The 26,081-nt window shown below is 35.9% G+C and overlaps 1 protein-coding gene and 1 pseudogene across 2 annotated transcripts; both read left to right on the top strand.

The window, feature by feature from the left end:
- Positions 1-4,698: 4,698 nt before the first annotated feature.
- Positions 4,699-5,628, top strand: LOC308428828 (olfactory receptor 1J21-like; the record flags this gene model as incomplete). Its single annotated transcript, XM_080927396.1, has 1 exon — positions 4,699-5,628. One exon carries the CDS (start codon positions 4,699-4,701, stop codon positions 5,626-5,628), a length of 930 nt encoding a protein of 309 aa, XP_080783522.1.
- Positions 5,629-18,112: 12,484 nt separating this feature from the next.
- LOC308428562 (olfactory receptor 1J21-like) lies at positions 18,113-19,050 on the top strand (annotated as a pseudogene). Its single transcript has one exon. The product of its transcript is annotated as an olfactory receptor 1J21-like (transcript).
- The last annotated feature ends 7,031 nt before the right edge of the window (positions 19,051-26,081 follow it).

Consider the following 26,081-nt stretch of genomic DNA (forward strand, 5'->3'; position numbering starts at 1 on the left):
AAAATGAAGTTCATATCAGCTTTACCATTAGGAGTAGGGACCAGAAGATGAAGCAGAGAAAAGACAGCTTTTCTTGGCCTTTAACATGGTTTTAATCATTTCCTCCAATTGTTTAAGTTTTTATGAATTCTAAAGATATTTATTAATTTCCTGTTTAAAAATTTCAATCATCTTCTTAAAGATGGTTTTATGCTTTCTTTTTAAAACATTTTTTTTTCTCTTTTGCTGGAATATTCAGGCTTTGCTAGTAGTAATCCAGGTGGATTCTGGCAGGAACCTTATGCATTGGCAATGGTTTTGTGGCTTCTTTCACTTCTTTCTATACCTATAGACATATGGTATAGGGTAATTAAATTTGTAGGTACTGATTTCTGAATTTGCCTTGGTTGGCTGGGTGTTTTGTACCTTGTTTTCTGTTGTCTGTTTGGTTCTTGTGTTTGAGCCTGTATTCTGAATCTTTATGGTTTTTGTAGAAAAGGGACTCTGTACCTCAGTTGTAGGCTTGGGAAAGGAAACTAGGAGGGCACAGGGATAGGATTGATGCATCCCAATACAGTCAGGGAGTAAGAACATTAGCCATTGGCAGCATACCTACAGTTCAAATCTGATTAGTCTCTAGCAGTGTAGATAGTCTCTGCCCCAATTTTTTGTTGGGACATGGCATATAGGAGGCATGAGGGGGGACATTCTGATGGCAGAGATGCAAAGATAGTAGTAGAGTTCGGCAGGCAGGCAGCCTACCTCTACTTCTATTAGTCTCCAAATCCTCTATTAGAACTGCTAGCCACTGGCCAAAATAGTCTCTGGTATAGTTGGGCATCTCCACACAGCTGAACCCTAGGGTATGGCAACTAGAAAAGTAGGAAACTGGATAGAGGGTGGGCAGAGCATGGCAGTCAAGCAGACACCCTGGACATTTTCCAGTCTATCATGTTTCTAGTAGTGCTTTATGGCCCTGTTGAGGACTGGGAAACAGGAAGTAGGAGAGCAAGTATCTTGGTTAGGGTTTCCATTGCTGTGACAAAACAGTATACCCAAGGCAACTCTTCTAAAGGTCAACATTTAATTGGGGGTGGTTTAATGGTAGTGAGGTTCAGTTCAATATCATCAAGACAGGAGCATAGCACCTCTAAGCAAGCAAGGCAAGGACAAGCTGAGAATTCTGAATCGTGATATGACTGCAGCTAGGAGAAATGTACAGTGTGAAGAGCTTAAAGCCAACATAGAGAGTAACACACTTCCTCTAAAAAGGTCAGGACTCTTAACAGTACCACTTCCTATGGGCCCAGTATATTATAATCACCAGAGAAGGGACTGGGGTGGGAGCACTGAGATACTGAAAGAGGTAAAGTTTGAGGCAAGACAGCCTACCTGGGTTTCTATCAGTCTGTAAGGCCTCTAATATAGCAGAGATTCTCTGCTCATAATTTTCTATAGAAGCAGATATTTACATTGCTTATTATTCATGCATGGTCTGAACAATATGCCACAATTACCTGAATGGAATTACATTTTCTACTGCCCTAGAAGCTATAAGTTTAAAACAAAAAAATTATTACAAGTATTTTCTCTATTGCCTCTTGATGGTGCAACACTGTCAGTAAGTTACTGACTATAGACTGCTGGCTGCTTGCCATTCCCTCAATTTGAGGAATGGGGGGCATTCTGGTAGCTCTTTTAAGAGGAACAATGTACTATTAAACATTGCCTTCAATAATCTTTAGTTTATTGGAAGAATCAGTTTTAGATAGAACCATACTTGTAGTTAACTTGTCAATGAATTTCACAATTCAGTGCTAGATAATAATGCATAAATTAAAAAAATCATGTTTCCCATACTTCTTCAAACAGGACAAAGTGGCGTGGAATCTTGTTATGGTTACTACCATTGTATCTCAAGGGTGAAGGGACTCTCATGCTTGCTTCAAAATAAATCTTTCCCTAAGGGAGTCTATGACTAAATAACAATTTTATTCTACATGTGTCTAATTTAGATTTGTGGACAGGGCTTGCATCATTGTTTCCCTACCTGGTTTTCAAAATTAGGGCCCACAGAGAGTTCTCAGGAGACATGGACAAAATTCATCTTCATATATATGTCATATATGGTTTTGAATTGACTACTAATTATTCAATGTATATATAATTACTTCAGATTATCTAGCTATTTCACTATATTGTGTTTTTTTTCTTGAGAGAAATGGAAGAATTTTCTCATGCTTCTTAGCTAAAGGTAACTATGTTCACCATATATGTTAGCTTGTGAGATCGTGGCATAGAATGTACATAATTCTGTATCACTGCAGTGCGTCTTCCTCCCTCTGTCTCTGTCTGTTTCTGTCTTGTCTCTCTTCTTCTTCTTCTTCCTCTTCCTCTTCCTCTTCTTCTTCTTCTTACTCTTCCTCTTCTTCTTCTTCTCTTTCTATCTGTCTCTGTCTTCCTTTCTCATTGATTGTCTCTCTGATCCACATGCATTTCTAATTGTAAGAATTACATAGTCAAATGGCCAACAGTACTTTATATAGCAATTTACCTCGTACTGAGAACCTGACCAACATTTTAGTTAAAAAAAGTCTCTATACAATAGTTTTCAACATATCCATTTCTGACAGAAAGCAGGAAAAATTAACTTCTTTCCACAGAAAATCAACACACAATTTCTGTTCTGTTTTATTTACAATTTCTTCCCAAATTACCATGATTTTTGCCACAATAACCCCTTGTGTTTATTTACCAGTTAGTATTCTTGGCTTCTCCAATCCACTTTCTACCTGGCAGCCAGCCAGCTATTTGCTATTTTCTGCTACTTTATTTTTCCTGAATAATACTGTTCTTAAACAGATAAAAATTTTCATCCATAGCAATTTGAACATTATATCTGCCTGCTCTTATATTTTCTAACCTTTAGATCTCTGTGATTGACTTTGACTTTTCCTTGTTTCTCAAATTTCTAGCACTGTCGTTTCAAATGCTTGCATAGAGACCCATTTTTACAACCTTTCTATGTAGGTTCTTCCACTAACAACTCTTCAAAGAACATATATCAGCTTCATCCCTTTGGGGTCCAGTGACCTGACTTTTTTTTCAAATCGTGGCTGTCTAATTTTTAAAGCCATTACTTAATATATAATACATTTTATATAAAATACTATAAGAATAACATTATTTATTGCAATATTGCTAAAAATAACAAAGTATTAGATACCATCTACCTGTGGACAGATAGATATTTAAATGTTCATGGTGAAAAAGTAATTATATATACTTTGGGGTCCAGTGACCTGACATTTTTTTCAAATCGTGGCTGTCTAATTTTTAAAGCCATTACTTAATATATAATATATTTTATATAAAATACTATAAGAATAACATTATTTATTGCAATATTGCTAAAAATAGCAAAGTATTAGATACCATCTACCTGTGGACAGATAGATATTTAAATGTTCATGGTGAAAAAGTAATTATTATTGACACAGAAATGAGTAAGAAAGGAATTATAATTAACTTCAAACATAACATTAACTGGGTTTTCTAGAGAGTGGGATTTATGACACTTAGAAACTTTAAATATGATATTGACATAGTTTGAAGTCTTCATAGATTAACTGTAGTCAAGGCTTGGAAAGAGTGAAGAGGCAAATTGTTGTATTATTTCCAATTATGGAGACAGACTGGTACTAAAATGTTTTCAAATAGAATGTAATTACAGAGCTATCTCAGCAACTATGATACCGCTTTAACTCTATCAGGTTTCCTTTCCTATTGTTTAGTGATTGCTCACTTGTCTAGGAAATGATTACAGAAAAAGAGAGAGTATCAGGTTAGAAAGAGAGAAAACAGGTAGAATTTTTATAAAAATGTAGTCTTTGGTTTAAAAATCCAGGCTAAATATAAAATGGGTGAAATTTGAATTTGCTAGGAAGACTGAAGGAATTCCCTTGTGTGATCTAAGTCATGGCAGGAAAGTCAAGAATTTCTATGTGTCCTGTGTACTTGAATGCAATGCTTAGGTTTGTGCTGAGGATGGTAACATGGATTCAAGGTCTTCTGATGCAGCCTAGGAAGAGTGATGGAAGGGTCACCACAATCTCTAACAAACTGTTACTACATGAAAATCACATAGCTACTTACATGCTGTTATTGGTATGCTATAATGTTGGCACATATTTATGCCCTTAAGGCTTTGGGCATCTGGACATGCTACTTTTTATTAATCTCCTACAGATCCTTATATTTTACTGATCAAAAAAGCACTGTGTGTTACAATACTTGTACTTAATTTGTAGAAAGCCTTAGGCAAGTGCATTCAAGACAGGTTAAACGGATACACATTCATTAAAATCATGTTAATTTCTTAATTTTTTGGTAACAGTTTACAAGCTAATTCCTTAATTTCAAATTGTCTTGGTGAAATCCAGTAACTTTGAGATAGAAATGGGTCTGATTTGATAATTGCTCTGCATTTTTTGTTTCTCTTTAAAAGACATTTAGTTATTTTCAAGGTTAACAAATTATGTCTGTTTCCAAAACATCACTATCTCTTTACTATGATAAAAGACTTAGTATTCGGACTAAAACTCCTAATCTACTGTTATTATCTGTAATAGTGATTCATAAGATGTTCCAATAATGTATTAGACAAAATCACTTTTTTTTTCTCAATTCTCTTTTGACTCACAGTCAAAGAAGAAGAGCATGGAGATGGTTAATGAGAGCACTGTATCTGAGTTCATCCTCCTGGGGCTCCCCATTCAATCAAAGGACCAAGCTATGTACTCTTCCCTGATTCTGGCCATGTACCTGACAACTGTGCTGGGGAACCTGCTCATCATCCTGCTCATCAGACTGGACTCTCATCTCCACACCCCCATGTACTTCTTCCTCAGTCATTTGGCCTTCACAGACATCTCTTTCTCATCAGTCACAGTTCCAAAGATGCTTGTGAATATGCTGACACACACTCAGTCAATCTCCTATACTGGCTGTGTTTCCCAGGTGTATTTTTTCATAGTTTTTGGAACCATTGATAGCTTTCTTCTGACCTCCATGGCATATGACAGGTATGTGGCCATCTGCCACCCTCTCCACTACACTATCATCATGAATCTGAGCCTCTGTGTTCTTCTAGTAGTAATGTCTTGGGCATTATCTTCAGCCAATGCACTTGTGCAAACACTCCTCTTGGCTCGCTTATCTCACTTTAGAAATAATACGATCCCACACTATTTTTGTGACCTCTCTACTTTGCTGAAGCTGTCCAGATCAGACACCACTGTCAATAACATCATTATTTTTGTTTTAGGTAATTTGGTTATTACCGTGCCATTCATATGCATTCTGGTCTCTTATGGCTACATTGGAGTCACCATTCTGAAAACTCCCTCCATCAAGGGGATTCGCAAAGCCTTCTCCACCTGTGGTTCTCACCTCTGTGTGGTTTCTTTGTACTATGGAGCCATCATTGGACTATATTGTGTCCCCTCATCTAATAACAATAATGACAAAAATGCCATTGTGGCTGTGATCTACACTGTGGTCACGCCCATGTTGAATCCCTTTATTTATAGTTTGAGGAATAGGGATATGAAAGCTGCTCTGAGAAATATCTTCAACAGAAAAAATTAATGTACCTACTAATTCCCATTAGCTACCTAGGACTCTGAAATGATTGACACATGTAATATCTTCTCTCTGAATTGCAGTCTTAATGATATTTAAATCAGAAATTCTTGCATATATCTTGCATGTTACACTATACCTCTTTTCTTGATTTTGATAGTCTTGGGAAAGGGGTCTCTAAAACATATACACATAAATTTTTTTGTGTTTCTCTTTGCTCAAATTATCATCCCCCCAAAGTGTCAAAATTCAGTTATCCATTTGGATAGCTTGTAGCTTTTGGAGCAAACCCTTTCCCCCATTTTTCATGTCATAAAAATTCTTTAGATAGTATTACTTTTATTTTTTAAACAAAATTTTTAACAGGCAATGTCTCTCTCTATGAAGATCTAGATGTTCTAGAATTTTCTATATACACAATGTTTGCCTTGAGATAGTAGGGATCAGTCTACCTTTGCCTCCTTAGTGCTAGGATTAGTGAGGTGAACCACTATGCATAGCTTGATCTTATTTTTCTTATTTAATTCAGTGGTGTTTTGAATTTTTAGCTGATAGTAATCTCAAATAAATACTGTTTTGCCTATATACCAGCAACAAACTGGTTATAATTATTGCTAGGTGGGGTTCATTATTCTCACATTGATGTTTCCTGCCTTCTTATGAACACATTGGAGTCACCATTCTGAATTTGCCATACATGCACAAAATTTTCATTCCTCTAGTTTGCAATGCACTTTTCATTTTTTTCACATGAAAATATAAATTTTTACAAGAAGAGACATTTAAATACATATCCGTGTTGTATAATGTATGTTGTATAATGAGTGTACAATCTCCTAAATGTTTGTCATGTTTTGTGGTATAAGCACTGAGAGTTTGTTCTTGAACTACTTTTGTACTATGCAGTCCATCATCATCACCCCTTATCTCTCTAATATGAAGTCAACACTACAGGTCCTTCTTTGTTCAAATTTCACATGTACTACCAGGTTTTCCTTCTTCCCACATAGTTTGCCTATCATTTAGTATTTTTTTCTCCATTGTTCATTTTTTCCCACAATATACTCTTGGACTGATATTAACTATGCTGTTACCTTCTTTTTTTCCTCTAAACTCAGTTGTCCATTAATATCAGGTAGACAAAATGGGTACAGGTTCTGGGTGGTGAAAAGGACTTTTGAAACCTCCTTGTTTAGGAAGGTCATGATTATGTAATGTATAAAAGTGGAAAGAAAGAGTTAAATTGTCTTTTATTTTCTGCTGTAGTTATGTGGCATCTGCTCTTCATAGGGGTTGGGTACTCAAGTGTTTGGACTGGTAGAAATAATGTAAATGTAATACTTGTATAAAAATCTGAAAAAGTTAAGCTAGAAAATTTAATCCAACTATATTGTGTTCTAAAATGAAATGATTTCCACAATTAATTGCATAAATACATTGTCTGCTATTTCTATATGAAATGTTCAACCTGAGGTTTTGTTCTTGGAATATCTCCAAAACAAAGATATTTAGTTTCATGAAGGTTAGTCAATTACTGTGACCAATATTTTATATCTAGTGATTATAATGAAGAAAGAAATTCAAGTAATGAGAACTTGGTGTTCTGCTACTAAACTAGCAATTGTAGTGAATGGGCTTTTTAGACCATTTTATGTGAAGTTGAATCCCTACACTGTTGAACCACTTGGAAATTTCTGAAATTCAAGCTATTATTCTTGTCACTCAAATGTTAGTTTATAAATATTGATATAACATCTAAGGAAAATTATATATATATATATATATATATATATATGTAACAATCACAATTAAACATATGTGCATACTTCATATACTTTGTATTATATATATAATATATTCTATAAATTATATACTACATTATATAGTATATATTAAATATATTCACATATGTTGTATTTTAATGAATGCTATTAAAGTATTCATTTAAAAATCACTAGGCTTAAATGATAGAAACCAATACTATAATTGGTAAAGTTCCTTTGGTCCCTTGTCAGTTACATCTTCTTTACTCTTGAAGATTATGTCTTCACTGTGTGATTGTGAAGGCAATCTGGTTCCCAGTTGAGATGAGGCTCGAGACCCAGGTGACTCAGAAAGGGATAGTAGGAGTTTCACTTTTCTCCCCAAGCCAAGCCTCTATCCACAGCCCTCCATAAATTCTTAGCCATCAGTCATGTAAGGGCAATGCCCCAAACCTCTCCACTGGTAGAGGAAGTAACCACAGATCACTTAGGCTCAAGACAGATCTTCATTATAATGAGATACCTAAAGGCCTGGAAGTTTAGCCAATTAGCTTTTCTTCCCAGACACTTCTCCCAGCAATATATATTTAAACTCAGGCCCACTCTGAGAAGTGGGGTACAGTTTTACTCATCCACCTTCCACCATGAGAATAAATATTTTAAAACCATGGACTGCCTTTTCATTGCGATTTGCCATGGAGAACTGTAGAGAAGCCATTTGCTTACAGAGCTGCCATCTAATCTCCAGTGGCCACCACCAAGCCCAGGCCTACAGCCAACCTCTGCTCACAATCCAAGGACCCCCTCCAATGGACCAGCTGGAGATCCTCCCACTTTCCCCTCAGCCCAGAGCTAGATCCAGATTGCAGTCCCCCACTCCATTGTCAGCTCTTCCATGGGATCTAGTGGTGCCTGGGTGTCCCAGAACCTGAAAAGAAGATGGCACCTGCCTCAACACAGTCCCAGGGATCTCCAAGCCTGCTCTGGATGACCATCCTCAGCACCATACATTGTGCTTCCCCATCCCTGGATCAGTGCCCTGTCGTTTCCCACAGCCTGACACCAGCCAACCGACAGTATGGGGTAAGCGTAGTCCAACTTCCAGAGTCTTGCTACCCTGAGAAACCCAATCCCTGTAGTGGAACAGACTGAGATGCACTCCACCCCAGTCATTACCCCATTTTCTTTCTTATCAGTGTATAATAATCATATAAAGTGATGATAATTTTTATTTGTTTTTGAGTCAAGGTCTCACTAAATGGCCTTGAATACAGGTGTTGAAAGCTGTGAATACCACAGCCACAGTGACTAGGCTGAATATATTTTTAAAGGTCATGTGACTCGTGGAGTTTATAGAGATCAGACTATAATTTAATACATAACAAAATCCCCCCCCCTCTTTCTCCTGAGTGCTGGGATTAAAAATATCCACCATCATACTTCTTTTAAAGGGATGAGTTTTAATTGTCTTTGTAGGTGAATAATGTGGTTTGAGGATACTGACCACCTGTGTTACACTCTTCCATTTACATACCACACTACTAAATATCCTCGTTTTCCTTTCATGTCATCTGTTTTTCAAAGTTCAAATGGCAGAAAGTTTGTGAAACTTATCTTTGCAAATATAAGCTATGTAACACAATAATCACCAATTCTATTCATTTCATTCTTTATTAATGAGAATTTGAATATTTTCTCTGATATTGAATGATATTTTAAATTTATTTTTGAACATTTCATATGTTTATAATGTACTTTGATCCTACCAACCACCCACTGCCTACTTCCAGTTCATCTAGAGAAGAAAGAAACATGTTTCTATCACAGACATATCCTGTTAATACTGTTCATGTGCACAAGGTTATTGGACCATCTACTGTGACCTGTGGAACTTATTAATGGCAAGACATGCAAAGAAACATGATGCTTCCTCATCAATTAGCACCTGTGTATAGCTACTATGACAAGAGTGGGACCCATGAAACCCCTCCTTTATATTGGGATCCTACCTGTATTGATCTTGTGTGAGCCTTGTGTAGATAAGTTAACCACAGCTACTAGGCCATGGCCATGTGAAATCTAGAAGATAGCATTCCATAACTTTCTGTATCTTCCTCTGGCTCTTATATTATTTCTGCCCCATTTTTAGTAATATTCTATGAGTCCAGACTGAGGAGAGTTTGATGTAGATACATATTTATAGGTGAGATTTCAAAGCCATTTTCAGGATTTGGGCCTTTTCAAAGCTCTGCATTGGCCACTATACTGAAGAAAGATTCTCTGTTCAAGGGTTAGAGGAGTATAAGTTTTGGGGTATAAGCATAAATATTTAGAAAGCAGTCTGACAACATGACTATTTAAAAAAATAACAGTAGTACATTGACTTTAAGTACATTAAGAGTTTCTCTGACTGGCGTGGGCATTTTGAATTGACATTAACATGACTGAAATCACATTTGTGGAATGTATTAGTTAAATGTATATTACAAAGTATTTAAATGCTTGAGACTATGGGATGAGGGAGTCAACATTTGAAGCACCACATTACATTCTTTGGACTCCATAATAATCTTCTGGTCATGCAATATTGTGGAATGCATTTAGTTCAACTTACAAATACCCTAATCATCATTAACAGTTTCAATACTGTTTGAAAGTCCAAAATCTTCTCTTAGACTCAAAGCAATTTCTTCCCTGAATTTCCTTGTAAAATTAGAGAGAGAATTAAAAACTTAAAATGTACCCTGGCATAGAATGTACATTACCAAGGAACAGTCAATAACCAGGGACACAGGTGTAGTGAGACAGCATTCCAAGTAGCCAGGAGCAGAGATGTATCTGTTGAGCATGCAGAAAGTGTACTCCCTGATTGGTTCAGGGGAGCAGAAACCCTGCTTTGGGTGTTTCCAGCAGACAGCCTGTGCAGGCAGAACAGGCTTTTAGGCCATCAGACACCAGGAGCAGCAGAGATCCAGGGACACAGGCCAGGTACAAGGGAGAGACAAGAACCAATCACTGACAACAAGATGACAAGAGGAAAGTGAAAGAACATACTCCAGGGAAACCAAGACAACCTGGCAACACCAGAACGCAACCCTCCCATCACACAAAACAGCCAAATAACAAATACTCCAGAAAAGGAAGACTCAGACTTGAAATCATACCTCATGATGATGATGGTGATCTTAGAGAAGCACATGAATAACTCCTTTAAAAAACCACAGGAGGACACACAAAAAAATAGAATCTTTTAAAAAGGAAACACAAAAAACTCTCCAAGAAATACAGGGAAACACAACCAAAGAGAAGAAGGAATTGAAATGAAAATAGAAACAATAAAGAAAACACAAAAAGAGACAACCCTGGAGATGGAAAACCTAAAAAAGAAATCAGGAGTCAAAGATGCAAACATCTCCAACAGACTACAAGAAATGGAAGAGAGAAACTCAGGGGCAGAAGACAACATAGAAAACATAGACAAAACAGTCACAGAAGATGAAAAAGCCAAAACACTCCTAACCCAAAATGTTCAGGAGATCCAGGACACAATGAGAAGAACAAACCTAAGGATAATAGGAATAGAAGAGGACAAGGAATATCAACTAAAAGGTACAGTACATATCTTCAACAAAATCAGAGAAGAAAACTTCCCTACCTTTAAGAATAAGATGACCATGGGCATAAAACAAGCCTACCGAACTCTAAATAGAGTGGACCTGAAAAGAAATTCCTCCCGACACATAATAGTCAAAACACCAAATGCCCAAAGCAAAGAAAGAATACTAAAAGCAGTAAGAAAAATTGTCATGTAACATATAAAGCAGACCAATCTGAATCACACCCGATTTTGCAACAGAGACTATGAAAGCTAGAAGATGCTGAACAGACATAATGTAGATCCTAAGAGAACACAAGGGTCAACCCAAGATGCTATAACCAGCTAAACTCTCAATCACCATAGATGGAGAGACTAAGATATTCCAAAACAAAACTAAATTTACACAATATCTGACAACAAACCGAGCACTACAACAAATTATAGGTCAAAACCCAATACAACAAGGGAAACTACATCCTAGTAAAAATAGAAAACTCCTAAGCAAGAAAACCAAAAGAAGAAAGACACACAGGCACAATTCTGCCTCCAAAATAAAAAAATAGCCTGAAACAGAAACCACTATTCCCTGATATCTATTAACATAAATGGACTCAATTCCCCAATAAAAAGATATAGGCTATCAGACTGGATACATAAACAATACCCAGCCTTTTGCTGCATACAGGAAACTCTTCTCAGAGACAAAGACAGACAGTACTTAATAGTAAAAGGTTGGGTAAAAACCTTCCAAGCAAACGGCCCCAAGAAGCAAGCCGGAGTGGCCATTCTAATATCGAATAAATTAGATTTTCAACCAAATGTTATCAAAAAAGATAAGAAAGGACACTTTTTACTCATTACAGGGAAAATTTGTCAGGAGGAACTCTCAATCCTTAACATATATTCTCCAAAGACAAGAGCACCCATATTCATATAAGAAACCCTACTAAAGCTCAGAAAATACATTGCACCCCACACAATAATAGTGGGAGACCTCAATAGCCCACTCTCATCAATGGACAGATCATGGAAACAGAAATTGAACAAGGACACAGTAAAACTAGCAGAAGTTATAAACCAATTAGAATTAATAGATATCTACATCCTAAAACAAAAGAATACACCTTCTTTTCAGCACCTCACTGCACCTTCTCCAAAATTGACCATATAATTGGTAATGAAATGATCCTGAATAGATATAAGAAGACTGAAATACTCCCATGCATCCTATCAGATTACCATGGTCTAAGGCTGGTCATTAATAACAACAAAGACAACAAAAAGCCCTAATATACATGGAAACTAAGCAATGCTCTATTAAATGATAGAAGGGTCAAAGAATAAATGAAGAAAGAAATTAAGGATTTTCTAGAATTTAGTGAAAATGAAAACACAACGTAGTCAAACCTATGGGATGCAATGAAAGTCGTACTGAGAGTAAAACTCATAGCCCTTGAGATTTTTTCAAAAAAAAAAAAAAAAAAAAAAAAAAAAAAAAAAAAAAAAAAAAAAACTGAAGAGAGCAAACACTAGCAACTTGACAGCACAGTTGAAAGCTCTAGAACAAAAGGTATTAGATAAATCCAAGAGGAGAAGACAGTAAGAAATGTTCAAACTTAGGGCAGAAATAGACCAAATAGAAACAAAAAGAACCATTCAAATAATCAACAAAATCAAGAGCTGGTTCTTGGAGAGAATTAACAAGATTTATAAACCCTTAGCCGGATGAACTAGAGGGCAAAGAGAGAGTATCCAAATTACCAAAATCAGAAAGGAATGTGGAGACATAATAACTGAAATTGAGGAAATTCAAGAAATCATCAGATCCCATTATAAAAGCCTATAGTCAACTAAGCTGGAAAATTTGGAGGAAATGGATGAATTCCTAGAGAGATACCAGAAGTTAAAGTTAAAACATGACCAGGCAAACCATCTAAATAATCCCATAAAAACTAAAGATATGGTAGCAGTCATCAAAAGCCTCCCAACCAAAAAAAGCTTAGGTCCAGATGGGTTCAGTGCAGAATTTTATCAGACATTTATTGACGACCTAATTCTAATACTCACCAAACTATTCCACAAAAGAGAATCAGATGGAACACTACCTAACTCATTTTTTGAGGCCACAATAACCCTCATTCCTAAAACACACAAAGACCCTACAAGGAAAGAGAATTTCAGGCCAATCTCACTTATGAACACTGATGCAAAAATACTCAATAAAATCCTTGCAAACTGAATCCAAGAACACATCAAAATGATCATTCACCATGATCAAGTAGGCTTCATCCTTGGATGCAGGGATTGTTAAATATACGTAAATCCATCAATGTTGTCCACCATATAAACAAACTCAAAGAAGAACACCACATGGTCATCTCACTAGATGCTGAGAAAGCACTTGACAAAATTAAACACCCCTTCATGTTAAAAGTCTTGGAAAGAACAGGAATCCAAGACCTATACCTAAACATGATAAAAGCAATATACAGCAAACCAACAGCCAACATCAAACTTAATAGTGGGAAACTTGAAGCAATCCTCCTAAAATCAGGGACTGCTGACTCTCCCTCTACCTATTCAACATAGTACTGGAAGTTTTGGCCGGAGCAATCAGACAGCAAAATGAAATCAAAGGGATACAAATTGGAAAGGAAGAAGCAAAAACCATTGTTTGCAGATGACATGATAGTGTACTTAAGTGGCCCCAAAAATTCCACAAGAGAACTTCTATAGCTGATATATAAGTTCATGTGATTTTTAACACAATTGCCTTGTAATATAGTTAGAGGTCAGGGATTGTGACTCCCTCAGTATTTTTTTTAGTATTGAGGATGGATTTTCAATATTCTAGGGATTTTGTTATTTCAGATGAATTTGCAAATTGCTCTTTTCAATTCTATGAAGAATCGAGTTGGACTTTGGATGGGGATTACATTGAATTTGTAGATCGCATTTGGTAAGATGGAAATTTTTACAATTTTGATCCTTCCAAGCCATGAGCATAAGAAATCTTTCCATCTTCTGAGATCTTCTTCAATTTCTTTCTTCAAAGATTTGAAGTTCTTTTCATACAGGTCCTTCACTTGCTTAGTTCGAGTCACACCAAGGTATTTCATATTATTTGTGTCTATTGTGAAGGGTATCTTTTCCCTACTTTCTTTCTCAGCATGTTTGTCCTTTAAGTAGAGGAAGGTTACTGATTTGTTTGAGTTAATTTTATATCCAGTCACTTTGCTGAACTTGTTTATCAGCTGTAGGAGTTCTCTGGTTGAAGTTGTAGAGTTGCTTAAGTACACAATCATGTCATCTGCAAAGAGTGATGTTTTTACTTTTTTCTTTCCAATTTGTATCCCTTTGATTTCCTTTTGCTGTCTGATTGCTCTGGCCAGGACTTCCAGTACTATGTTGAATAGGTAGAGGGAGAGTCGGCAATCCCTGATTTTAGGAGGATTGCTTCAAGTTTCCCACCATTAAGTTTGATGTTGGCTGTTGGTTTGCTGTATATTGCTTTTATCATGTTTAAGTATGGGTCTTGGATTCCTGTTCTTTCCAAGACTTTTAACATGAAGGGGTGTTTAATTTTGTCAAGTGCTTTCTCAGCATCTAGTGAGATGACCATGTTGTTTTATTCTTTGAGTTTGTTTGGTGAATTAACTTGATGGATTTCTGTATATTAACCCATCCCTGCATCCCAGGAATGAAGCCTACTTGATCATGGTGAATGATCATTTTGATGTGTTCTTGGATTCAGTTTGCAAGAGTTTTGTTGAATATTTTTGCATCAATTTTCATAAAGAAGATTGATCTGAAGTTCTCTTGCCTTGTAGGGTCTTTGTGTGGTTTAGGAATGAGGGTTATTGCAGTCTCAAAAAATGAGTTGGGTAGTGTTCCATCTGACTTTATTTTGTGGAATAGTTTGGAGAGTATTGGTATTAGGTCACTGTGTTAATGAGCCTATTTAAAATTATTTTTCCCCAAATTATGTTTGAGTCCATTTTCAACTCTTTTGTGTCTGTGTATGAGAATATTGTGTTATTACTTGTCATGTTGTCTCAGGAGTCATATTTTAAAGAGAAGAAAATGATGAAGAATCTTGTTATGGTTGATACTGTTAGTTCTCAAGGGTAAAGTGACTCTCATGCCTGCTTGAGGAAAGTGCATTTCCTATGGGAGTCAATGACAATGAAGCAATTTTATTCTGTATGCCTCTAATTTGGATCTTGGGACAAAGATTGCACTCTAGGTCCTTTACATGACTTTCAAAATTAGAGCTCAGGTGAACTTCACAGTACATGTAGACAATGTATATGTTCACATAGCTATTATATCTGATTCTGAACTCATTACTCTTCTGTTTGTTGCAATGGATGAATGACTGCATCAGGTGATCCAGATGTTTCTTCTAAAGAGAAATATAAAAGCTTTTCCATCCTTTTTTTTTTTTTTTTTTTTTTTTGCTGGTTATCTGTAGTTTGCTTGTCACAACAGGTATAGAATATAAATTTTTCTGCATCATTGCATGTGTTTTGGTTTCCCATGTTTCTTTCTGTGCCTGTCTTTATTCACTCTCTCCCTGTTCAACATGCATTTCTCATCTCACACCATGAACTGACATATAGTACCCTATACAATAATTAACCTTGCACTGAGAAACTGCGTAAACTTTGAGATAAAAGAATTCCCTCAAAATGCTCCTTAAAATATTTTTCTTAAACTCATGTTTTTTTGAATCAAAGCAAGAAAACAATTCTTTCTGGTCACATTTAACTTAAACACAATTTCTATTGTTTTATTCCAACTTCTTCCAGAATCTCTGTGATTTGTCCATAATTATTCCTGATATTCACATTCCAGCTAGTATTCTTGGCTTCTCCATCCTGCTTTTTTTTGCCACATCATATTTGTTTGTTTGTTTGTTTGTTTTAGATGGGTTTTTTTTTACATTTCTTGAGCAGATGTAAACTTTATCATAGCAAATTAAACATAATATCTGCCTGCTTCTCATATGTTATCCAATATTTACATTTTTATGACTGGTTATTTATTGCCTTTGGTTTTTTCTTTTTTTTCCAAGCCTCTAACAATTTAATTCCAAACACTTACCTATAGACTCATGTTTATAATATTCTTCCATGTAGTATCTTCCACTAAGGATATTTCATAAAGCATATATCAGCTTTCTAACAATCTTGGCTTTTTCTGACTCGAAATTATGGAAAACCAGGGATGCTTGTTTCTCTCAATTCATTTTTCTGAATATATCATATACAGTATCTAAAATAACATAAGCACAATACTGCTTATTGATATATTGGTCAAAATATAAAAATTTTTAGAAATAGTCCACCCATGTACAGATAGATAGTTCACATTTTTCATTGTAATAAAGTAATTACAACTAACACAAAAGTAAGTAAAAGTATAGTATAATTAATTTCATGCAATGTCGCATTAACTGTGTTTTCTTTTTACAGATTGAGATGGCTGAAGTATAGTCACATAAAAAGATGGTCTTGACTAAGTTGAGAGAATTCATACATTAACTCTAGTTAAAGCATGGAAAGAATAAAGAAGCAAATGAATGGTGGCCAGTCAGAGTATCAAACTGGACACTAAACAAGTATTCAAATAGAATATAACTACAGAACTCTTTCAGTAGCTAAAATATCAATTTTAATTTTATCATGTTGCTTTTCCTGTTGTCTAGTGATTTCTCACATTGATAGGGCATGATTGAAGGAAAATGGGAGAAATGCCAGGTTAGCAATAGAGAAAAAGTTCTGTAAATGGGTAGATAACAGTTTTTGGCTTAAAAACTCAGGTATAGAGTAAAATGCGACATTTGCTTTTGCTAGAATAAAACACAAGGTATTTCTTTGGCTGATATTATGGGAAGAACTTATAGCTACTTGCAAGCTGGTGTTGGTATTTTGTATTATTGGCACATATTCATATTCTTAATGCTCTGAACATCTGCACATCCTGCTATCAGTTACTCCTCAGATGCTGTTATCTCACAGATCTAATATAGCTCCATGGGTTTCTCTATCTGGATTTAATTGATAGAAAGATATAACTGGGCAAGTATGTTCAAAAAATCCTCTTAAAACATAAAATCATCGAAGATATGCTGATTTCTTTATTTTCTGATTTCAATTTATACACCCACATCTTATGTTAATATTATCTTTGTTTCTCACAAACGTTTGCTACTCTTGTTCCGATGGCTGCAAAGCCCTCTGGGTTGTTTCGAGTCTTGGAAACTCTACTTTGATTGCAGGTCAGACAACACCAAATCCAGATATTTTCTATGTCACTCACCTGTCATCCACACCCACCCACAAAATAATTGCATTGCAGTCCAGTTTTTCTGGAGTACCTAGCTTATTGGTCCATCAGATAAAAATGCAACCATGTTTGCAACCCAGTTGGGACACATTAGAAAGAGCCTGACTCACTAGCATCTAAACAATATTTTCCCAATGCTTGGTGACACTTAAGACTTTTGTTCTCCTGGTTGACAAAGATCAAGATGTCGCGTGGTGGTGCCTCCTACTAGTGTGAATGTGTTTCAGTTAAGTGTGGATCTGAGCATGATTGGGCTGGGCTTTGCTCACTGCTACTCTGAAAATGACTGGCATTCTGCTTCTTAGGCCTAAGCCCATATTCAGAGGGAGAATTCACTATCAAGCCTCACAGCGAATCACAGCAGTGTTGGAATTCTTATTTTCAAGTGCTTATCTTACAGCATTGAAAAAATATTTTTGGTGTATTAAGATTTAAAATAAAGTCATCATAACTTTTGATTTAAAAAAAAATAAAATATTATCTTCGTTAAATCCAGACATCTTGATCTGGAATTGAGTCTCATCTGTTAATTGTTACGATGTTTTATTGTTTCTCTCTAAAACACATTCCGTTGTTTTCAATTTATATCACTTGCTAACTATCACTACTATATTGCTGTGACAAATATCTCCATACTAAGGTTAAAACAGATGTACTAAGTGGATTAACAAATGTTATTTTCAGTACTTATAATTCAAAAAATATTTCTACAATATAATAGTCAAAATTACTTTTCTTTCCCATTTTTTCGTTTCACTAACAGCAGAAGAACAAAAGCATGAGGCAAGATAATGAAAGCACTGTGTCTGAGTTCATACTTCTGGGGCTCCCCATTCGGGCAGAGGACCAAGGCATGTACTCTGCCCTGTTTCTGGCCATGTATCTGACCACATTGCTGGCAAACCTGCTCATCATTTTGCTCATCAAGCTGAACTCTAACCTACATGTTCCCATGTATTTCTTCCTTAGCCACTTGGCCTTCACAGACATCTCTTTCTCATCAGTTGCATCTCCAAAAATGATCATGAATATGCTAACACACAGTCAGTCCATCTCATATGCTGGGTGCATTTCCCAGGTATATTTCTTTTATTTTTTGCTGATCTTGACAATTTTCTTTTAACATCAATGGCCTATGACAGGTATGTGGCCATCTGCCATCCCCTGCGCTATTCACAAATTATGAGTGAGAACCTCTGTGTTTTTCTAGCAATAGTATCCTGGGCCTTATCTACTGCCAATTCCCTTGTGCACACTCTTCTCTTGTCTCAACTATCTCACTTTAGAGACAATATTATTTCCCACTACTTCTGTGACTTATCTACCTTGCTAAAGCTGTCTAGCTCAGACACCACCATCAATGAGGTGGTCATCCTTATTTTAGGTAATGTGGTCATTACCCTGCCATTCATATGTATTCTGGTCTCTTATGGACATATTGGAGTCACCATTATGAAAACTCCTTCTATCAAGGGAGTGTACAAAGCCTTGTCCACCTGTGGCTCTCACCTGTGTGTGGTTTTCTTGTACTATGGAGCTATCATTGGACTATATTTTGTCCCCTCATCTAATAACACTAATGACAAGGATGCCATTGTGGCTGTAATGTACACTGTGGTCATACCCATGGTCAATCCCTTTATTTATAGTCTGAGGAATCGGGATATGAAAGGTGCACTGAGAAATGTCCTCAGCAGGAGACTTTGTTCACAGTGATGGGTATGGTCTTCACTGTTAGTATCTCTACTTCCTTCTCCTTTTCTCCATCATTTTTTATTCTGTCAGAGAAATTTTACATGGCTCTCTTTCCTTCACGTACTTCTCCTTGAATAATTTCCTTATCTGTTATACTATTTTACTGATACTAAGCATCTTGGGAAGGTTTCTTATAAGACTCATCCTTTTTGTTTGGCTTGCAAACGTTTTACTTATTTATATAGTCATTAGCAACTCTTCTTTATTAGACAAGTTTGTATCTTTTCTTCTCTGAAAATGGCAGAACCATTTCTTCTCTTAGATTTGTGATTTATTTTTATCTTTGATCATATACTCTGATTTTTTTCAATAACTTTAATCACATTTACTTATTTAATTTGGTGTATTTGTGCATTGTCCATATGTATGTATATGTATTATGTATGTGATTATGGTCTGAAAAACATCAGAAGAGTGTGTCCGATCCTCTGGGACTGGGCATACAGATGATTGTGAGCTACTATGGATGAAGGAAATAAAATCTCAGGCCCGTGGGAGATCAATCAGTGCTCATCATTAGTGAGCAATCTTTTCTGCCCCTTATGTTTAAATTTTAGTTTTTGCAGTTGACACTCAAAATTGGCAGAATTTTATTTAGTATGATATATTGCTTTCCTATATGTAAATAGTGCATAATATTTTTATCAAAGACAGTATATTAATTTACCCAAATATTTACCATGTCTTAATATGAAATTATTTATTCTAGGCTTTGGGATAATATATGTTTATAATCACTGCATAGTGAAAGCTATGAGAACATTTGTTTTTCTTTCCATAATTCAATACCAACTGAGCAACCTATGACCATGTTTGTTTCCTATTTTATCTGTAATCTTGTCCATTTTTGTAAATAATTTTCATGATTTGTATGTGTAGTCGTATTCAATTTGTTGATAAGTGTATTTCCCTGGTCACTAACTAAGTAAAAACACAGCGTACTCTGTAAAGGTTATAGCCAAGAATAAGGACAAGCCCTGTGTGGAGCATGAAGGTCCTGGTAAGCTGAAGTGAATTGAGTCATCACACCTATTTTTGAGACTTTGACATGGAAATCCAGGGTGCAGAGGGTGCTGTGATCATCTGCAGAGTCTCCTAAGGAGACTATGATTTTCTGTGTGGGTGATGAGGAATGGATAGATGGACACCAGGAAATATCAAACTCTTCAAAGTTAAAAGAGTTTTAAAAAGTCTGAAGAGTTGTTTAATCCAAATATATTTTATTATGAAAAGATAAACAGCTTCTTGCTCAACTACAAATATATCACATCCCATGAAATGATTTTGCCTTTGGTCCATGTGAATCATTCTTTGTGAGAGCACAGGGATTTAATTCAGTTGATAGTAGTCAATGTTATTAGAGATATGTAGACAAAGTAGCAGAGGAGAGAGAGCTTAATGCCTATTTAAATGCTGCTTGGGTAGCATTTAACAGAACCTCAGCTAGTATGAGTGTGTGCATATCTGCAACTGTGTATGCTCAGTTTAACCAATATGTGCTAAGTTTGTCTACAAGGGAGTTTAATAGAAGCAAGTATTAAAAATTGTGGGTTTAGCTTTATGATACTCAAAATCTGAAAAATAGTAAAGCTAATAGACATGATCAGTGGTCTCTAATACCTTATAATAGAGAGAGGGAGGCATGAATAAGTTGAGCAAAATGGACTTTAAGAAAGTAAACACATTGTATGTGATTTTGCAACTATGGCTAAATATTACTATACAATTTTCAAACTAAGACAGAATAGTAAACAAACAAGAAGTAAATGCAAACAACTCTGTAGAATGCAATATTGAATATAATGCAAGGTTTAGTAAATGATTATTAAACAATATTAGTTAAAATGGAACAAATGTACTATACCAATACAAGCAATCAATAGTGGTGTTGTATTGTTGTAGAGACCACGATCCAGGCAAATCTTATAAAAGAAAGTATGTAACTAAGGGCTTATTTACAGTTTTAAGTAATTACTCCATGGTCATAATGTCATGTACCAGAGCTGACTGGTTTACATGCTAATCCAAAGACAGAGATTCAGACACTAGACCTGACAATGGCTTTTGTAACTTCAGAGACTAGTGACACAATAGCCTCCAACAAACTTATAGCTTTTAATCTTTCCATAATAATTCCACTAACTGGTGAAAATCCTTTTGAATATGCAAGCATCTAGGGACCATTTTTATCAAACTATCACAGGGGGAATATGGTATGTGTTTCAAAAAGTTATAAGAATACTATGTAATGTTTCAGAAATCTGAAACTTCTTTAAAATAATTATAAGTTTTGAAAGCTGTACTAATTGAAAACTTTACAGAGTGTATGGGAATTCTAATGTCATCTTTTGAGTGAAACTTGGTAAATGTAAATTTTCTACTTTGGTTTTAAAAATCAACAAATGGCAATAACTGCTTGCCTCTTTTACTATAGTCTGGTTATTTAATAAGGTAAGGCACCTACTGACTATTTGTGATACAGGTGGCTGACTCACTTTTATTCGTATTTCCTATCCTAATAGTACAGATGCAGGTAGGGGTAATATTGTTGGAGGTAAGAAGACACTGTTCTTTCCTAGTGTGTTTATAAAAAAGCATGTGTATCACTTGCTGATTTTGGAGATTATTAAGCCTGGTTCCTGTATTCCTATACAGAGAAAAAAATCCATGATATCACAAGAAAATGGTGGACCATTAGAGCAACTGTAATTTTTATTATTATTTTACAGAGTTTCTGTGTATGTGAAATCCATGCATACATTTTTCCATGCTTTCCCATTTGGCGTTTGTTACATAATGTATTGTGGACTTCATCAGGAACTTCATGTACTATGAGAAGTAATCTTTTTTTTCATTATACTTTCTATTGCAATTGTCTTTTATTATTGAAAGATTGTAAGGACCAGAGTACAAGGAGGAGTGCAGTGGGATCCTGTTTTCTGTACATGACATAGTTGATACAGTCACAAATGCACAGAAGCAGTGGCTTCTGAGTAACTTATGAACAAAATCAAAATGACAGTTAGCACTGAGGTGGGGAGAGGCTACCAAGACCATACCTGAGATGAAGAGTTAATGGAAGCTGATGACTGTGGGGAAATGAGAATCCTTCTTTGGGATACTGACCACTAAGAAATTGCCTAAGATATACTGAATGTTCCTGCACCTATGTACATACAAACAACACTAATCAGATTATATCACATTATTAAGATGTAATAGGAAAAAATATGGGGAGGCATTTGTTTGGGAAAAAATAAAAAGAGCCAAATATGAAAAATATGTATGTGAATGATCTTATTTCACTGCATAAGATATGCTTGTATGAAATACTTAATGAATGTTTTAAAAATAAAAAATAAAAGCCATTTGCAAATATCTTTAAAAATACATTTAAAAATTTTTTATTTGTATCATTATATGTTTTCTACATGAGTACAATGCTTGAGGAGGCAAGAAGTGGGCATCAGATATACTAGAACTAGAATTACAGGTGGCTGTGAATGCTGGGCACTGAACCCAGGTCATCTGCAGGATAATCAAGTGTTCTTTTTTTTTTTTTTTTTTTTTTTTTTTGGTCTTTGTTTTGTTTTGTTTTTTTTTTTTTTGGTTTTATTTATTTATTTATTTATTTATTTATTTTGTTTAATTTATTTCTTGGACTTCATACAGTCTGTGAGTTGTTTCTGGGGGAGTGCAAGCCTCTGGGGTTAGCATCCCACTATCAGTGACTGCATATTATGTCTGTTCTTTTGTGACTGGGTTATCTCACTCAGGATGATATTCTCTAGATGCAGCCATTTTCTTAAGAATTTGGTTAAGTCATTGTTTCTGGTGGCTGAGTAGTATTCCATTGTGTATATGTACCACAATTTTTGTATCCATTCATCTTCTGAAGGACATCTGGGTTCCTTCCAGCTTCTGGCCATTATAAATAGAGCCGCTATGAACATTGTGGTGCATATATCTTTGTTGTGTATTAAAGTGTCTCTGGGGTATATGCCCAGAAGTGGAATAGCTGGGTCTTCAGGTAGTACTATATCCAATTTTCTGAGGTATTGCCAGACAGACTTCCAGAGTGGTTGTATTAGCTTGCAACCCAACCAACAGTGGAGAAGTGTTCCTCTCTCTCCGCAGCCTCACCAGCATCTGCTGTCATCTGAGTTTTGGATTTTGGCCAATCTGACTGGTGTGAGGTGGAATCTCAGGGTTGTTTTGATTTGCATTTCCCTGATGGCTAAGGATGTCGAGCACTTCCTCAGACGTTTCTCGGCCATTCCGTGTTCCTCAACTGAAAACGTTTTGTTTAGCTCTGTACCCCATTTTTTAATAGGGTTATTTGATTCTCTGGTGTCTAGCTTTTTGAGTTCCTTGTACACCTTGGATATTAGGCCTCTATCTGATGTGGGGTTGGTAAAGATCTTTTCCCATTCTGTTGGTTGCCGTTTTGTTTTCTTGATGATGTCTTTAGCCTTACAGAAACTTTGCAATCTCATTAAGTCTCATTTGTTAATCTTTGACCTTAGAGCTTGAGCCATTGGGATTTTGTTCAGGAAATTTTCTCCTGTACCTATGTGTTCTAAGGTTTTCCCTACTTTCTCATCTAATAGTTTCAGTGTATCTGGTTTAATGTGGAGATCTTTGATCCACTTACACTTGAGCTTTGTACAAGGAGATTAGAAAGGGTCTATTTTCATTCTTTTGCATGCTGAGTGCCTGTTGGACCAGCACCATTTGTTGAATAGGCTGTCCTTTTTCCATTGAATGTTTACTGCTCCTTTGTCAAAAATCAGGTGACCATATACATGAGGGCTCATTTCTGGATCTTCTATTCCATTCCATTGATCCACATGCCTATTTCTGTACCCCCACCATGCAGTTTTCAGCACAATTGCCTTGTAATATAGCTTGAGGTCAGGGATAGTGATTCCCGCAGATGTTTTATTGTTGTTGAGTATGGATTTCGCTATTCTAGGTCTTTTGTTATTCCATATAAAATTGCACATTGATCTTTCCAATTCCATGAAGAACTGGGTTGGAATTTTGATGGGGATTGCATTGAATCTGTAGATTGCTTTTGGTAGGATGGCCATTTTTAAGATGTTGATTTTTCCAATCTATGAGCATGGTATATCTTTCCATTTTCTGAGATCCTCCTCAATTTCTTTCTTTAGAGGTTTTAAGTTCTTGTCATACAGGTCCTTCACTTGCTTAGTTAGTCACACCAAGGTATTTCATAGTTTTTGTAACGATTGTGAAGGGTACGTTTTCCCTACTTTTTTTCTCCACATGTTTGTCCTTTGAGTACAGGAAGGCTACTGATTTGTTTGAGTTAATTTTGTATCCAGCCACTTTGCTGAACTTGTTTATCAGCTGTAGGAGTTCTCCGGTGGAAGTTTTGGGGTCACTCAAGTACACTAAGATGTCATCGGCAAAGAGTGATGTTTTTATCTCTTCCTTTCTGATTTGTATCCTCTTGATCTCCTTTTGCTGTCTAATTGCTCCAGCCAGGACTTCCAGTACTATGTTGAATAGGTAGGGGGAGAGTGGGCAGCCTTGTCGAGTCCCTGATTTTAGTGGGATTGCTTCAAGTTTCTCGCCATTAAGTTTGATGTTGGCTGTTGGTTTGCTGTATATTGCTTTTATTATGTTTAAGTATGGGCCTTGGATTCCTGTTCTTTCCAGGACTTTTAACATGAAGGGGTGTTGGATTTTGTCAAATGGTTTTTCAGCATCTAGTGATATGACCATGTGATTTTGGTCTTTGAGTTTGTTTATATGGTGGATTACGTTGATGGATTTTCTTATGTTAAACCATCCCTGCATCCCAGAAATAAAGCCTTCTTGGTCATGATGAATGATCGTTTTGATGTGTTCTTGGATATTGGTTTGCGAGGATTTTGTTCAGTATTTTTGCATCAATGTTCATAAGTGAGATTGGTCTGAAGTTCTCTTTCCTTGTAGGGTCTTTGTGTGGTTTAGGTATGAGGGTTTTTGCAGCCTCAAAAAATGAGTTAGGTAGTATTCCTTCTGATTCTATCTTTTGGAATAGTTTGGCGAGTATTGGTGTTATATCCTCCATAAAAGTCTGATAAAATTCTGCACTGAACCTGTCTGGACCTGGGCTTTTTTTGGTTGGGAGTTTTTTGATGACTTCTTCTATTTCATTAGGTGTTATAGGGTTATTTAAGTGGTTTACTTGGTCCTGGTTTAACTTTGGGACCTTGTATCTGTCTAGGAATTCATCCATTTCCTCCAGATTTTCCAATTTTGTGGAGTATAAGTTTTTGTAGAAGGATCTGATGATTTCTTGAATTTCCTCAGTTTCAGTTGTTATGTCCCCACTTTCCTTTCTGATTTTGTTAATTTGGATACTCTCTCTTTGCCCTCTAGTTAGTCTGGCTACTGGTTTATCAATCTTGTTGATTTTCCCAAAGAACCAACTCTAGGTTTTGTTGATTTTTTCAATGGTTCTTTTTGTTTCTATTTGGTCTATTTCTGCCCTAATTTTGATTATTTCTTGTCATCTACTCTTTTTGGGTATATCTGCTTTCTTTTGCTCTAGGGCTTTTAGCTGTGCTGTCAGGTTGCTGATGTGAGCTCTCTCCAGTTTCTTTTTGGAAGCACTTAGGGCTATGAGTTTTCCTCTCAATACTGCTTTCATTGCATCCCATAGTTTTGGGTATGTTGTGTTTTCGTTTTCATTGAATTCTAGAAAATCCTTAATTTCTTTCTTTATTTCTTCTTTGACCCTGTTATTGTTTAACAGAGCGTTGTTTAGTTTCCATGTGTATGTGAGCTTTTTGTTGTCTTTGTTGTTGTTAAAGACCAGCCGCAGACCATGACGATCTGAGAGGATGCATGGGAGTATTTCAATCTTTTTATATCGACGGAGGCTCGTTCTGTATCCAATTATGTGGTCAATTTTCAAGTAGGTGCCATGGGGTGGTGAGAAGAAGGTGTATTCTTTTACTTTAGGATAATATGTTCTG

The sequence above is a fragment of the Micromys minutus genome (genome assembly GCF_963924665.1).
Source record: "Micromys minutus genome assembly, chromosome: 13".
Taxonomy (NCBI): Eukaryota; Metazoa; Chordata; class Mammalia; order Rodentia; family Muridae; genus Micromys; species Micromys minutus.